Source organism: Podarcis tiliguerta (assembly GCF_965153285.1).
Source record: "Podarcis tiliguerta genome assembly, chromosome: Z".
NCBI classification, from domain to species: domain Eukaryota; kingdom Metazoa; phylum Chordata; class Lepidosauria; order Squamata; family Lacertidae; genus Podarcis; species Podarcis tiliguerta.
Window position 1 is genome coordinate 6,820,227 of NC_139553.1, and position 14,196 is coordinate 6,834,422.

A 14,196-nucleotide genomic window follows, 5' to 3' on the forward strand; every position below is an offset into this window, starting at 1 on the left:
GAGCTGTTCAACAGTGGAATGGGCAACCTTGGAAGGTGGTGGACTTTTATTGGAGGTTTTAAAGGAAAGGTTGAATGACTATCTGACATGGATTCTTTAGCTGTGATTCCTGCATTCTAGGGAGTTGGACCAGAAAATCCTTGGGAATCCTTTCAAACTCTGCAATCATATGATATTGTGAGCAGTTACATGCAGTTACATGATCTTTAAGCTTGGGTACTGTTGAGAATGGGAGTTGCTGAGAGATACCCAGGAAGAAGCCCTTTTCAACAGTATCTAAATATACTGAACAACTCTTTGTTTCTGTTCTTGCAGAGATGTCCGGAACGGTTTCTGACATTTCCTTGGTACACTGGAAGCAGCAGTGGCTGGAAAATGGCACCCTCTATTTCCATGTCTCTATGAGCAGTGCTGAACAGCTCTCTAGGAACACACCGCCGACCTTGCAGGAGCCGTCAGAGATTGTGGAGGAACAGATGCATATTCTTCATATCTCCGTCATGGTGAGTGACCACCATTCTCCCCTTTACCATCTCAAAGACACCCCTCTTTTCTTGTCACCCTCCTCAGTTCAGCTTCTTCTGCAAAAGTATAATAGAATCATAGAGTTGGAAGGGACCATGAAGATCATCTAGTCCAAGCACCTACAATGTGCATCTGTCCCTCATCAGGATCAAACCTGCAGCCTTTGTGTTATCAGCACCATGCTGATAAGTGACCAACTGCTCTATCTATGGTCATAAGTGGATTTGATTTATGTATATATCCATATATCTACACCTGTATTCACACTGCTTTTCTGCATAAGTTACAACCTTGCTGTAAAACCACAGCAAAATACAATGGAAGCAAGCAGGCATGACAGGTTAAAATGATATTCAGATAAAAACATCTACCCAGCAAAGGGAAAATGCCTGCTGGAATAGTAATAGTACTGGTAATAGTAATAGTCATTCACCAGCAGAAAACAGCAGGAGAAGGTGGATAGCTAAACCTCAGTGGGGGGAAGGTGTTCCACAAGTTGGGTGCCACCACAGAGAATGCCCTCCCTAGTCACTGCCAACCACTCTTCCACCACAGGGAACAGAGGAGGGCTTCTCCTCCAGATCCTAGGCAGCAGTCAGGTTAGCATGGGAGGAGGGCTATTTGGGGTTATTTCTTTGTAAAGGGAATGTGCCTTGAGCAGTGAATGCTGGTCTATCAGAATTAACTGCCCCATCAACCTCATTCTGCCCTCAGCCAGCCCCTCTGTGCCTGCCTTCTTGCTTAACCCAGGGAGTGGCCCTGAATGACCCTGACTGGGTCAGCTTCCTTCTCATTGCAGAATGCAGCAAGAGACCAAACCAAACGAGGATTAGTAGCCTCTGCTTGTTATTGGTTCTGTCCCCACCTACCCTTGGTGCCCGTGCTTTCTGCCTTACCAGTCCCAAGGGACATCAGCTGCCTCTGGCCTTGAGGCATTCATGTTTAAACTCCCCTGCTCTTAAAAGTTCCAGGCTGGTCCACTGCCTCTGGGTACTGTGTAGCCAAATTTCCTTTTTAAATTATTTGACAAGAGCAACAAAGTGTGGCCTGGGGGAGTTTGGAGGGATGTTCTCTCTAGGGCAAGGGTAAATGCTAGATGACAAATAGGATGACAACTTCAACATGCCTTTGTTGTCATTATCTCTTGTATAACTCAAAACATGTGAGTTGAAGACTTCAGTGCTGTCAGAAGAGCATGGCTTTTCTATGCTATATTCAGTCAGATAAAGACAAAGCAATGGGACAACATATACTGTACCTTGATGCTTTTTAAAGTTTGATCACACTCATCAAGCAGGTATCAGCAGCACAGTGGTGTTTTTTGGGGGGTTTGTTTTGTTTTTTGCTGTTTGCACTGAGAAAGCAAATCTGTTATTGCAGCACCCTGCAAATCGAAGCTTTATCACTTCAAGGCTTTTTGTTGTTAAGGCTTTTTAAAAAGCTGCCGCTTGCCACTGTGCAGACTTTCTGGGACTGAGAAGAGAGACTTCTGGAATTGTAGTCTCTGACTGGTGTTCTTCAGAGAGAAGGCAAGGGGGAGACACAGGTGATGTCTGAACTCCTCTCACCTGTATAAGATGCTCATGATGGGTAGCTTTGTGATAACCTATCCAAGGAACAGTAATTGATTCCACCTTAACTTCAGCTGTAAATTGCCACAGTTCTGCTTGCACAGCTACTGTAGTGGGGATTAAACCATTGTTGTTTCTTTTTCCTTTTCGCTTTTGCCAAGAAGAATAGTGCCTGTGTTGAGTATAGAATTCTTTCTATAATGTTTTATTTTTGCATGTTTTAGTTTGGGGGAAAGGCAAGGAGGTTGTGGTGGTGGGAAGAATGTGATAGAGGCATATAATGTTACGCATTGTGTGGATAAAGCAGATTGGGATATGTTTTCCTTCCTCACTTGGGACAGATAAAAGGAAGTACTTCACACAGCACATCACTGAACTGCGTAGTTTACTTCTACCAACTTGCAAGGCTTCAAAAGTGGATTCAACAAATTTATTGAGAATAAGGCTGTCAGCAGCTACTAGCCATAATGGCTATGAACATCAGCTGCTGGGAATTGCAACTGGGGAGAGCACTGTTGCATTCAGGCCCTGCTTTCATGCTTCCGGTGAATGTCTGCTTGGCTGTTGTAGGATCAGGATGCTGGACCATGTCAGGCCTTTGACCTGCTCCAACATTATGAAAGTGGGGGTTCCATTTCCCCTTTACTGCCACCTTTTGTTTTTGGTGTTGGCAGGTATTGTGTCTGCAGGTGGAGTGAGCAAAACTTGTAAGGAGCTTTGAGTGCATACTAAACCTGGCTCTCTATGTTTTGCATATACAGTGGTACCTCAGGTTACATATGCTTCAGGTTACATACGCTTCAGGTTACAGACTCTGCTAACCCAGAAATATTACCTCGGGTTAAGAACTTTGCTTCAGGATGAGAACAGAAATCGTGTGGCGGCGGCACGGCAGCAATGGGAGGCCCCATTAGTGAAAGTGGTGCTTCAGGTTAAGAACAGTTTCAGGTTAAGAACGGACCTCCGGAACGAATTAAGTACTTAACCTGAGGTACCACTGTAAGTGAAAATGAAATTAATCTTTCCAGCTGTAGCATCTGCAGGAGCTGTAGGTACAATATCATACAAGTGCCTTTTTATTTATGTAAGTGCTTTTATGAACTGCTTAGAGCAGTGGTTTTCAACCTTTTTGAGTCCTTGGCTCCCTTCACCAAACACGTTCTTTTTGTGGCTCACCTGTGGGATATAGGGAATCCCCACTTACAGGTTCCATTTTGGGCCACCCTGTATGTCACTGGAACACACATAAGTGGGAATTTTTCTGTTTCACCCTTGCCCCACCCCATTCCGTCCCTGCCCATTTTCAGCATCGTTTTTGGTGCGCATGTAAGCAGGGAACATGCAAAAATACATTGTATCAAGACTTTAAGAGGAGGCTGCTAGGACAGCAGAAAAGGCAGCAGAGGGTGAAACGCAAATATTTGCTGTACAAAAGTATCATTTTTAAAATAAAACTGATTTCCAAGGTGCAGGCAAAAGAGATAAAACTAGATGCTTCTTGTGTGGGAAAATAGGACATTTTGCACAGAATTGTACAAACCAAAGTGGCACTAATAAAGAAAATTTCCAGGGTGGTGGCAGAAAGCAAACTAAAAATGCATTTGCAGTTCATCAGAACTATCTAGCAATCTCAAGTTAGAGGAAAACTGATGCTGTTAACAGTAACTCTTCTAGTTGGTTAATTGATTCAGGAGCTTCAATGTACATAGCATGTGATGCTGACTTTTTTCAGAGTTAAATGAAAACGCATCAGAGACAGTTACAATCGCAAATGGCCATAGAATATCTGTGCAAAGAAAGGGAGCAGGTTTGCTTAAATGTGTTGCAGGCAGAGAAACTATTTGTAAAGAAGTGAGAAATATAGTTTACTTGCCAGAATTAACAGACAGTTTGCTGAGTATGTCAACTCTGATTAAGCATGGATTTAATGTAAATTTTAATTGCAAAAGATGTGCAATTACCAGCGATGGAATTTTGTATGCACAAGGTTTTGCAAATAATGGACACAGGTCAAGAAAGAGCAAATATGGTCAAGAAGAATTCAAGTGCAACCTGTATCCCAGAAAATGGCGTAGCAGAGAGAAAGAATTACTCTCTAATGGAGATGGTCAGGTGTATGCTGGCACAGTCTAATTTATCATTTGAAAGTTGGGGTGAGGCAGTGATGAAAGCAACATATTTGCAGAACAGACTGCTAATAAAAGCTACAAATAGAACAGCATTTGAACTTTGGTTTGGAAGAGTACCAAACATCAGTCACATTGGAGTTTTGGATCAAAAGTGTTTGCATATGTGCCAGCACAAAGACATACCAAACTTAGCAAAATAAAAACAGTATTAAGGGTTTTTTTCAGGGCAGTGGAGGGTGTGTGCGCTATGTCCCATTTATGCAGTTGGGGTGGCACTTGCCCTTCATCTGACAGGAAATGCACTGCTTGGGGGGATACAAAATATGGGGTGTTGAGGGTCAGTTGGGGAGGGAGTGAGAAAAGTCCCTATTTTCATCTAAGGAACATTGGAGGGTATGGGAATCTGAAACGTGTCTGGGAGATGGTGAGGAAGAGGAAGAGGATGATGCCAGGGGAGAGAGAGAGAGAGAGAGAGAGAAAGAGAGAGAGAGAGAGAGAGAGAGATATGCAGGAAGATATGGGCTATAAGTAAATCAAAGGAAGGGAAGTAAGGATAGACTGCTGCTGCTGCTGCTGCTGCTGCTGCTCTCCTGAACATCCCTCAAGTCTTCCCAGGGAGCCAAGGATCACTGGTTGAAAACCATGGACTTAGAGGAAAGTATTATTACACCAAGGCCATGGGGCTACTGGTAAAATTGTGGTGTGGGCCTGAATTGCAGCGAAAGCATGGGTGTTTGGGGTGAGGGAATACAAGTTCAATCCTCCTGTATGCTTTTTTAAATATATTTTTTTTTTAATGAAGTGGGGAATTGCTTCTATTCTTAAGGCACAACTAGGCTTGAGGGTTAGATGAATTGGCCCAGGTCTGAATTAAACTCTGTAAAGTGGTGGGGGTGTAAAGTGTATAATGGCCTGGTCTGCCTGGCCTGGTAAGCCCAGAATATTTCTTACTGCCACTGCATGAAAATGCTGGTTCCTAGTGAGGGATTCACTCCCAATTTGCTCCTCTAAGGCATGGTTTAGCTTAATGCGTTGTCTAAACCTGGGATCAAAGTTAAGGTTTCTCTACTTCAGCACAATCTGTACCCATAGGACAACATACCCTCCAAGTGCCATGATTTGACTGAGACAATCACAGAAAAACATGAGCTACCACAGATTTGTCCCTTGGTCCCTAATGTCCCGAATTGAGTGGGGCTCCTAGAAACAAACTCCTTCCCAACAGGACAAACCCATCCTTCAACTGCCATGTAGCAGATTGTGCATCCTTCAGGCTCTGGCACAAGCTGGGCTGTTTACCTTCTTTGTCCATTTCTTTATTAAATTTGCTCTCAATTTAAATTAGCTGCTGATGCGAACGCCTGGTTCTGCCACTTGCCTCTTGCTACAGTTCTGCTTCCCTGGCACCCACCTGGAGCTCACTGGGCTCAGGCTTAGGAGGGAGCTTACTTGTGAGTAAGTGTGAAGGGCTTCTATGGCAGGAAGCCGGGAAGCAGTATTGCTGTTGTTGTGATTGGGAAGGAGGATCTGGCAAGAAATGCATTGATTTCTTCTTGGGAAATGTTGGGATCTTTGGCCATAGACGGCGGTGAAAGAGGAGAGACCTTAAGCACAGTGCTGTGTTCAGACGACACCATAAGCAAAACTTTGTCTTAGCTGTTGTGCTTATCTAAACAGCCAATGAAGTGGCAAAGTGGTCTTCTCCCTCCAAAGCCGAGACATTCAGGTAAAGTCATGGATTTGCAGAGCATGGCGTGTGAATTTGCTTAGCCCACAGTTTTCTACCAGAAATTGCTTTTTTTAAATCCTAGACCTGGCTGAATTGCTTGTTCCCTGGTAGATGGCCCTCATTGAGTGTGTGTTTGAGGAGAGGGTGACTGCTTCCTCCATTTCTAGATCATCGCTTTGTTATTTGAGTCAAACAATTGGAAAGAGCTGCTTCTTTGTTTTGTGTAATGATTCCTTTTATATGGCTTTAGGTCAGAGATAATCTTGCTCTATTTTTTATCTAATACCAGTGTGGGATTAGATGCTTAAATGAACACCATGAACATTGTAAGGATTTGCACATTTTTATGAGTGTTGAACTATCTGTTCCAGGAACTTTCCTGGTATTGACGTCAAGCTCACCAGTCAGTAGTTACCTGGGTCTTCTCTCCCCGCCACCCCCCCCCCGCCCCTTGAAGATAGGGACAACATTTGCCTTCCTGCAGTCTGCAGAGACCTCACCTGTTCTTCACAAATTCTCAAAGATCATAGACAAACACTCTGATATTACTTCCTCAAGTTCCTTTAGAACTCTTGAATGCAACTCATCAGGCCCTGGAGATCTGAATTAATTTAAAGTAGCTAGGTTACCCTACTACCTCTTTTCCTATCTTGGGCTGCAGCTCCCTCCTTTTGGGCATTGCTTTTCTTTTGTGTGAGGACAGAGGCAAAGTAGGTGTTGAGTAGTTCCGCCTTCTCTCTGTTACCCAATAGCATTTCTCTGTTTTCTCCATGCAAAGGGCCTACTACCTGCTTGTTCTTTCTCTTACTTCAGACATAGCTGAAGAAACATTTTTTATTATTTTTAACCTCTTCCAAGCCTGAGCTTACTCTGAGCTTTAGCCAGCCCGACCTTCCCCCTGCAACTATTGGCTTCTCATTTATACTCCTTTGTGATTTCCTCTTTCTTCCATTTCTTATATATGCCATTTTTAACTCTCAGCTCATCTGTAAGCTCCTTATGCAGCCACACTGGTTTCCTTAGATGTCTCCAACTTTTCTTTCTTGTTGGGATTGTCTGCATTTGGGCCTTCAATATTTCTCCTTTTAGAAACTCCCATCCTTCTTGGACTTCCTTCTCATTGAGTATTTCTGTCTATGAGATCTCACCCAGTAGCTCCTTCAGTTTTTTGAAATTAGGCTTCTCAAAGTCCAGAGTTCATGGCTGACTACACTCAGCTTTTCTTTCCTCTGTACTTTCACTTCGACAATCGGTTCCTCACAGTTGGTGAGGACCAGGTCCAGGACAGATGACCCCATTTTGCTTCTTGCATCTTCTGGGAAATGAAATTGTCAGCGAGGCAAGGAGGAATTTGTCAGACCTTACGTTCTTGGCAGTGTTTGAGTTCCAACAGATATCAGGGAAATTGAAGTCTCCCATGACTACTATAGCTCTCCTTTTTGAATGTTTGGTAATCTGCTCTAGTAAAGCATCATCTAAGTCTTCAGTCTGGCTTGGTGGTCTACAGCAGACCCCAAGCATAAGGTTACTATTGTTTTTTTCTCCTTCAGTTTTTACCCATATACTCTCAATCTGCTTTCCATGCTCCAGGTCATGGATTTCTTCACAAGTGTACACATCCTTTACATATAATGCTACTCCTCCTCCCTTTCTGTTTTGTCTATTCTTTTTGAACAGGTTATACCCATCAGTTCCTACATTCCAGTCATGGGTCTCATCTCACCTGGTTTCAGTAATGCCTACCAGGTCATATTTGCCATCATGTATTAAAAGATGTGATTCGTCTTGCTTGTTTCCCATACTCTGTGCATTTGTGTACAGACAACTGGAACCATAAGATGTTCCCTCCATCTGCTTCCTTCTTGTAGTTTCCTGCTCTTTGGCAGGTTTCTGGAGCACTACCTCAGTTTCCTGCACATTAGTGAAGCTATTATCCCCAGTACCAGGTGCTCTTCTGTCATCTGTAAGGTTGTCCCCTTCCTCCTCAAGTTCTATTTCAGGGGTCCTCATATTTTTTTTAACAGGGGGCCATTGTCTCTCAGGCACTGTTGGGGGCTGGACTATAGTTTGGGGAAAAAAATGAACGAATTCCTATGCACACTGCACATATTTTATTTGTAGTGCGCAAAAAACAGGAAAAACAAAACAATATTTAAACTGAAGAACAATTTTAATCACAAGTAAGAGGGAAGAAAGGAAAGAGGCGCTGCCAGAAGCTGGAAGGGATTGGACCCAGGTGCTTGCAGTAGTAGTGGTTCAGAGGGAAGGAAGCTCGTGTTGACTGTGGTCATCCTGGGCAATGGGCGGGCTGGATCTGGCCTGCGGAACGTAGTTTGAGGACCCCTGTTCTACTTTAAAGCTCTCCTGATCAGGTTTGCGAGACTCCTAGCAAACACATTCTTGCCAACGGCTGTGAGGTGCAGCCCATCTCTTCCCATAATTCCTTCCTCAAGGAAGCACAGACCATGATCCAAGAAGCCAAACCCTTCCTGACCCCACCAACTATGCAGCTATCCTGTGCATAGTCTCATTTGTTGTTTAGTCGTATAGTCGTGTCCGACTCTTCGTGAGCCCATGGACTAGAGCATGCCAGGCACTCCTGTCTTCCACTGCCTCCCGCAGTTTGGTACTTTGCTATACATTAAGGGCTGTTTATGGAAGTATTATTGGTATGCACATGAATCAGGTTAGTGGTCAGTGGGCTTCATAAGACTTCACAACTTCTCTGTCTTGAATCTTGAATCTTGCCCCTGGAAGGCAGCACACCTCCTGGGATATCCAGTTTCTTCTGCACACAACTGCTTCTGTTCCCCTCAGTAGGGAGTCACCTGTCACCACCACACATCTCTTCCTCCTCTTGGGAGTGGCAGGAATCATTCCATGTACTGTGCCTTCCAAAGCCTTCTTGGAGTCTTCTAAGGTCTACATCATCTTAACTTCAGTCATCCCCTCTTGTGTATTGGAGCTTATTTTGATGTTGTTGAGATCAGTCACAAAGGCAGAAATCTTATGGTTTGAGCAATTCCCTTTCTCCGATATCGTCTCCATGGAAGGTAGCAAGTACGTTATTACCATACACATCCACGATCAAGAGCCTTGGATATGAAGTGGTTAGATCAAGAATGGAAAAAGATTCCTTCAAGTCCATCTCCTCCTGTCTTCTTTCTCCTCTGGGGGGGTGGCAGGAATCCTTCTGTGCACTGTACGTTCCACAGCCCCCTTGGTGTCTTTTGAGGTTGACACCTGCTGCCCTAGCTCCTCTGGCTGAGAATTGGTGCCCAAGGTAAGAGCATGAAGCAATTTTGCACCTCTACTGATAAAACGTGGCTTGTGACTGTCCTACTTCTGTGTGTCACATTCCTCCAGAGGTGAGTCTCTTGCAATGGGTGATCTTCCTTGTTCCTGGGGACACCCCATCTATCTTGCTGTTCCATCACAGCCAACTCAATTCTGTCAAGAAATTCTGCATGCTGTCCTGTAGCTCGAGCTGTGGCTAGGCAGGACTCAAGTTTGTTGCACCTTCTCTTCTATCAAGACAGTCAGCTTGCACTTGATGCAAGTGTACTGTTGCATATTCTCTGGCAGAAAGACAAACATGGCAGAGGTGCTGCAAGTCACTGCAGCAGCTGCCTTGCCTTCCATGTCTCTTGGTCCTATGTACACTGTGAGATGGTCCTCTGGGCCTCCCCATTAAACTCCCCTGTTCACGAGCTCCCAGAATCTGCAAAGAGCTAAGTTTGACTGTTGCTGGCTGCTAACTCCTCCCTCAATTCAGCCTGGCTTCCTCTAGGCTGTAACCCCTCCCCCTCAGAGCACTCAGCCACAACCTCAGGCCTGCATTGAAAGATGAATAACTTTAGAAAGGGGGTCAGTTTTGAAAAGTTGACAAAACCCTAGCCTGTGGATTGCAGAATATATCATATTAGTACATATATCACTGTAATAAATCACTGTGCAAAAATATGCAGGCTGAGCAGATTAATTCACCATCAGCATATTTGCATATGGTGCATTAATTAGCATGATTTATTTTGAGCACAGAACCTAAGTTGCTGTTACTGGATTGTGGTTCACTTAGGATAACCCTGACACTGACTAAGGTATGGAGTTTTTAAGGAATTCCCTTTTTTTTAGGGGAAAAAAGGTTTCTTAGTAGGTTTTAATTAAAGAACTAAATTTGCTTTCCTCGCTGAAGGTAGTTGCATAGCTTCATAACTCAGCCATTGGGAAAGTTGCCTTTTTGCAAAGAAGCAACAGATGTGAGCTGGTGTGAAGTACCATGTCATTTACGTGGCACTTCCCATCACCACCTGGTTTGATGGAACCTGCAGGTACACCTCTTAAAAGATTCTAAACCAGCCATTGTCTCAGAAATAAACCATGTGAAAGGAAGCCCTTAGCGAGGATTTATAATGACCGGGAATTATAATTAAGCTGGGGAATAAGCAGAGCAGAGGGAGAGGTACGTTGTTCATTTTGTTTAATTCAGCATTTTACAGGGGAAGAATAATTAGTGGTTTTAAATGTTTTGACACAAGCAGCCCAAATAATCATAATAAATCATATCAGGCATATGCCCAGAACCTTGAAGTGACAGATGACAAACAGAGCAGTGACAGGTTGCTCCATCATGCAAGGGAAATCATTGAGGTAATGGAAGAATTATGGCTTCTGAAATCCACTCCACTCCTATTGTGGGGAAACATTCCAATTTATCAAAGCCAAATGAACATTAATTGCAGCAGCCTGGTAAATTTTCGAGCCGCTGTGACCTTCATTGAATTTTAATCCAAAACAGATAAGATTTACTTCCACACACAAGAGGAAACAACACAATTAAAACTCAAATGACAGCTAAGATTATGGTGCTGCGGGAGGTTAGTTGGGGGGGGGGAGAGAGATGACAGCAGGCGTAATGACAAAAATATTGATTCCTTTGTACTTGACATTGCACAAATTAAAAAAGCGAATAAATAACATTCAGCTTTTGCATATTCCACTCACGCACCCCACCACAACCTAAAACAAATTTCAGATGTTCAAGATGAGAAGAGAAAGGGGTGATGACAGTAATGAAGACGGAACTTCCTTTAAATGTAGTAATTAATGTTAAGTATCATTGGGGAGATATTAACAGGGAAACAAACAAACAAACAAGTATTAATTTTGTTATTAAAAGATGTTCCTGAACAAAGAGACATTGAGCAGCAGTACTTGCTTTTTGGTTTTCAAACTTGGAGGAATGCTATTTATAATGGACCAGCTCACAAATGTGTGTTCTGTATCAGCTACGTAAATCCAGCCCATGTTACTACATAAAACAAGCTCCTTTTTATTTGTTATGGTAGGTCTGTAGTTTGCTGACTACCAAGGCTTTGTCTAGGACTGCTAGACCTAATCAACCTGCCTACCTTTTCTGAATCTTCTTTACCTCTAGGTAACCAGTGTGGACAACCAGTGTGGTGGTGTGGCTTAGTGTGTTGAGTTCAAATCCATGCCCAGCAATGAAACTTTGATACACTCATCTCTGTCAACCTGATCTAACTCAGAGGATTGTTGGGGGGGGGGTCATACTCAACATTACTTAGACTAAATGACTCTTGGGGTTCCTTCCAGCTCTGCAATTCAACGCTGTATGGTGTTTAGAAATGAAAAACTTTACAAAGAAAATAGGTGTTCGAAAGACCAATGAAATATACCATTATTAACCAGCAAGCTTGTGTAGTTTCTCAACAACAAGTTGCAAAAACTGCATGTAATTACATACCAGTGGGTTATAAACATTTGACTGTGCTGACTAAATGTATCACTAAATAATAACTACACCACAGCATTGAAATTCCAATATACGGTTGTCCAAAACAATTGTATCCTGCTGATGATAATTGCGCCAACCAGATGTTCTTTGAAAAACATGCCAGACATATTTCAACTTATAAAGTCTTCTTCAGTGACAGAAGTTGAAACACATCAGTTAAATATTTAGTCAGCACTGTCAGATATTTTAGAATACAATGATGTGTAATTACATTGTACTGAGGCTACATGAGATTGTTGATCATTGTATATTTTATTGGTCCTTTTTTTGTAAAGTTATTAATAATTGTACAGGATACAATTGATGATCATAATCAACTGCCGGGGACCTGAAGATCCATGGAAGGGTTACTTTTGTGAGCTGACATTTTAACTATCAGCAACTCCTTCTAGGCTTCCTCTTCTGGAGGAAAGAGTGTGGATGTTGGACTCCTATTCACTTCATTTCTATACTGCTTTATATTTTTAAGAAAGAAAAATTTCAAAGCAGTTCACAGCACATTAAAACATCAAATAAAACAACTTAGAATGAAACGTTACTGAAGAAAGTCAAATATAAAGTATACAAGATAATTAATAGGAAACTAAAATATTAACTTGAAAGATTTCAAAATGAACCATTACAAAGGAGGTCAACTACAGAATGCACATTTAGCCATAGAATAGTTGAAAGGGCCCACAATGGTCATTTAGTCTAATCAATATTTTGCCCAAAGTGGGCTTGAATCCACAACCCTGAGATTAAGAGTCTTGTTTCATACTCTACTGACTGAGCTATCTGCCCAAACTTGCATCAAAGTTCACACAAAAAAATCTTAAACATTTCAAAAGAAAACATTACTAAATGGAGTCAAATATAAAATGTACATTTAAAAGAGAAAAATTAACAAGAAAATAAAATATTATCTTAATCAGAGAATGTATCTGCTGCTGTTGTTGCTAATCCTGCCAATGGTGGTTCATGGTGGAGGCTGTGAAAGCTCTCTGAGTCTACAATAAGAGACAGATAAGCTGGTCTCCAGCCTCTTCAGCTGCCTCAGCCTTTGTAACTGGAGTCCATCAGGGCCCCACCTTCCCAGGGCAGGTAGGAAAAGGCCTGCAAGGCAGGGAGCAGGTCTTCCAGGACTCACCGCCAATACTATGACATCAACTTCTAGAGATCTGAAGAGATTGAAGTAAACACCTCCACATATCTCTAATATATTTAATCATTTATTAAAAATAAAATACATTTTAATTGCAAGACAAGATGGCTAGCCAATCTTTGCTCAGAGGTAGAGGTGTAAATATAACACCTGCACAACCTTTGGTAGTTCCCTAGAAATGAAAATGTAATAAATGGCTTACATCCCAAGTGTTACCAGTGGTGATTTAGGACTCCTAAGTAATGTTATTGATTCCAGAAGGGGACTGTATTGCCTAATGAAAACCTCAGTTTTTACAGGAAGATAAGCTTCTGTAGATGTATGCTTGTGGTTTCTAGCCTGAAAAAACGCACTACTGTAGTCTTGAAATAAGTTGAGCTCAGAATCAGCATAAGGTAAGTATAGGAGGGCTTGAGATGGAGGGGGTTGGGAAAACAGGATGGTTTAATTTTAAATTAGGCCAGATTCAGTTTTAGCCTATAGTCCATTCAACTTTATAGCTGTATAAAACTGTTTACTAAGAAGCTTGTGGCATATATGGGGTGTTAGGGGAGGGGTAGTACCTCTGGTGGGATACACACTGTGCTTCTTCTGGGGGTGGTTTGTCCACCTTTGGTCACAACTGTGGACTAAGCATTCACCTGTGGCTCCTAGAAGCTGTCAGCGTGCAACAGCGGCCACATCCCAGAATACTGCTTCAACTGGTCAGCTAAACCATGTGAGGGCAGCTGATGGGTCTCTCTTTGGTGAGTTAGAGACTTCCCCTATGTGCAAAAACAGGCTGCAGCGGTTTGAGAGGTTGGGTGGGTCTAATGGTGAAGGTGATTTCTGCATGTGCAGAAAGGAGGGACAGATGGGGCTTGTCAGCCTGCAAAAGTAGAAGAAGGAAAACTCTGATCCTGAAGTGCCTTGCGGCTCTTCTCATTCATGAGAAAGGCTTTGGGAAAATCTGTATCTGCTGCCTTAAGGGACACCTGCAGGAGAAGAGAAGGCTAAGGAGTAAACCCTACACAAATCCAGAATGGAATCCCTAAGACAGTTGGATGATGCTTGTATGCTGCCTCCTGGCAACTCCTGCACCCAAGCTGGTGCCAAACATATTGCTCTTATTTCCTTTGATGCACATCAACAAGGCCAAGTGGGAGATCTTCTCTGGGCAGCCCCAGACCTCCATACAAACTGCCCAGGCTTGCGCCACAGAGAGGTAACTTTAGTGCTGCTAACACAGCAAAAACTATACAGGAGGCAGCAGCTACTAGTCTCTGCAGTCTGTAAGACTG

At 42.8% G+C, this 14,196-nt stretch overlaps 1 protein-coding gene across 2 annotated transcripts in view; it reads left to right on the top strand.

The window, feature by feature from the left end:
- ASTN2 (astrotactin 2) overlaps window positions 1–14,196 on the top strand; it is a 656,733-nt gene that overhangs the window by 145,935 nt on the left and 496,602 nt on the right. For both annotated transcript variants that reach the window (XM_083422898.1, XM_083422897.1), the window contains exon 2: window positions 316–503. In XM_083422898.1, the coding sequence (XP_083279024.1) occupies window positions 316–503 (188 nt within the window). The remainder of the gene's footprint in view (window positions 1–315; window positions 504–14,196) is intronic.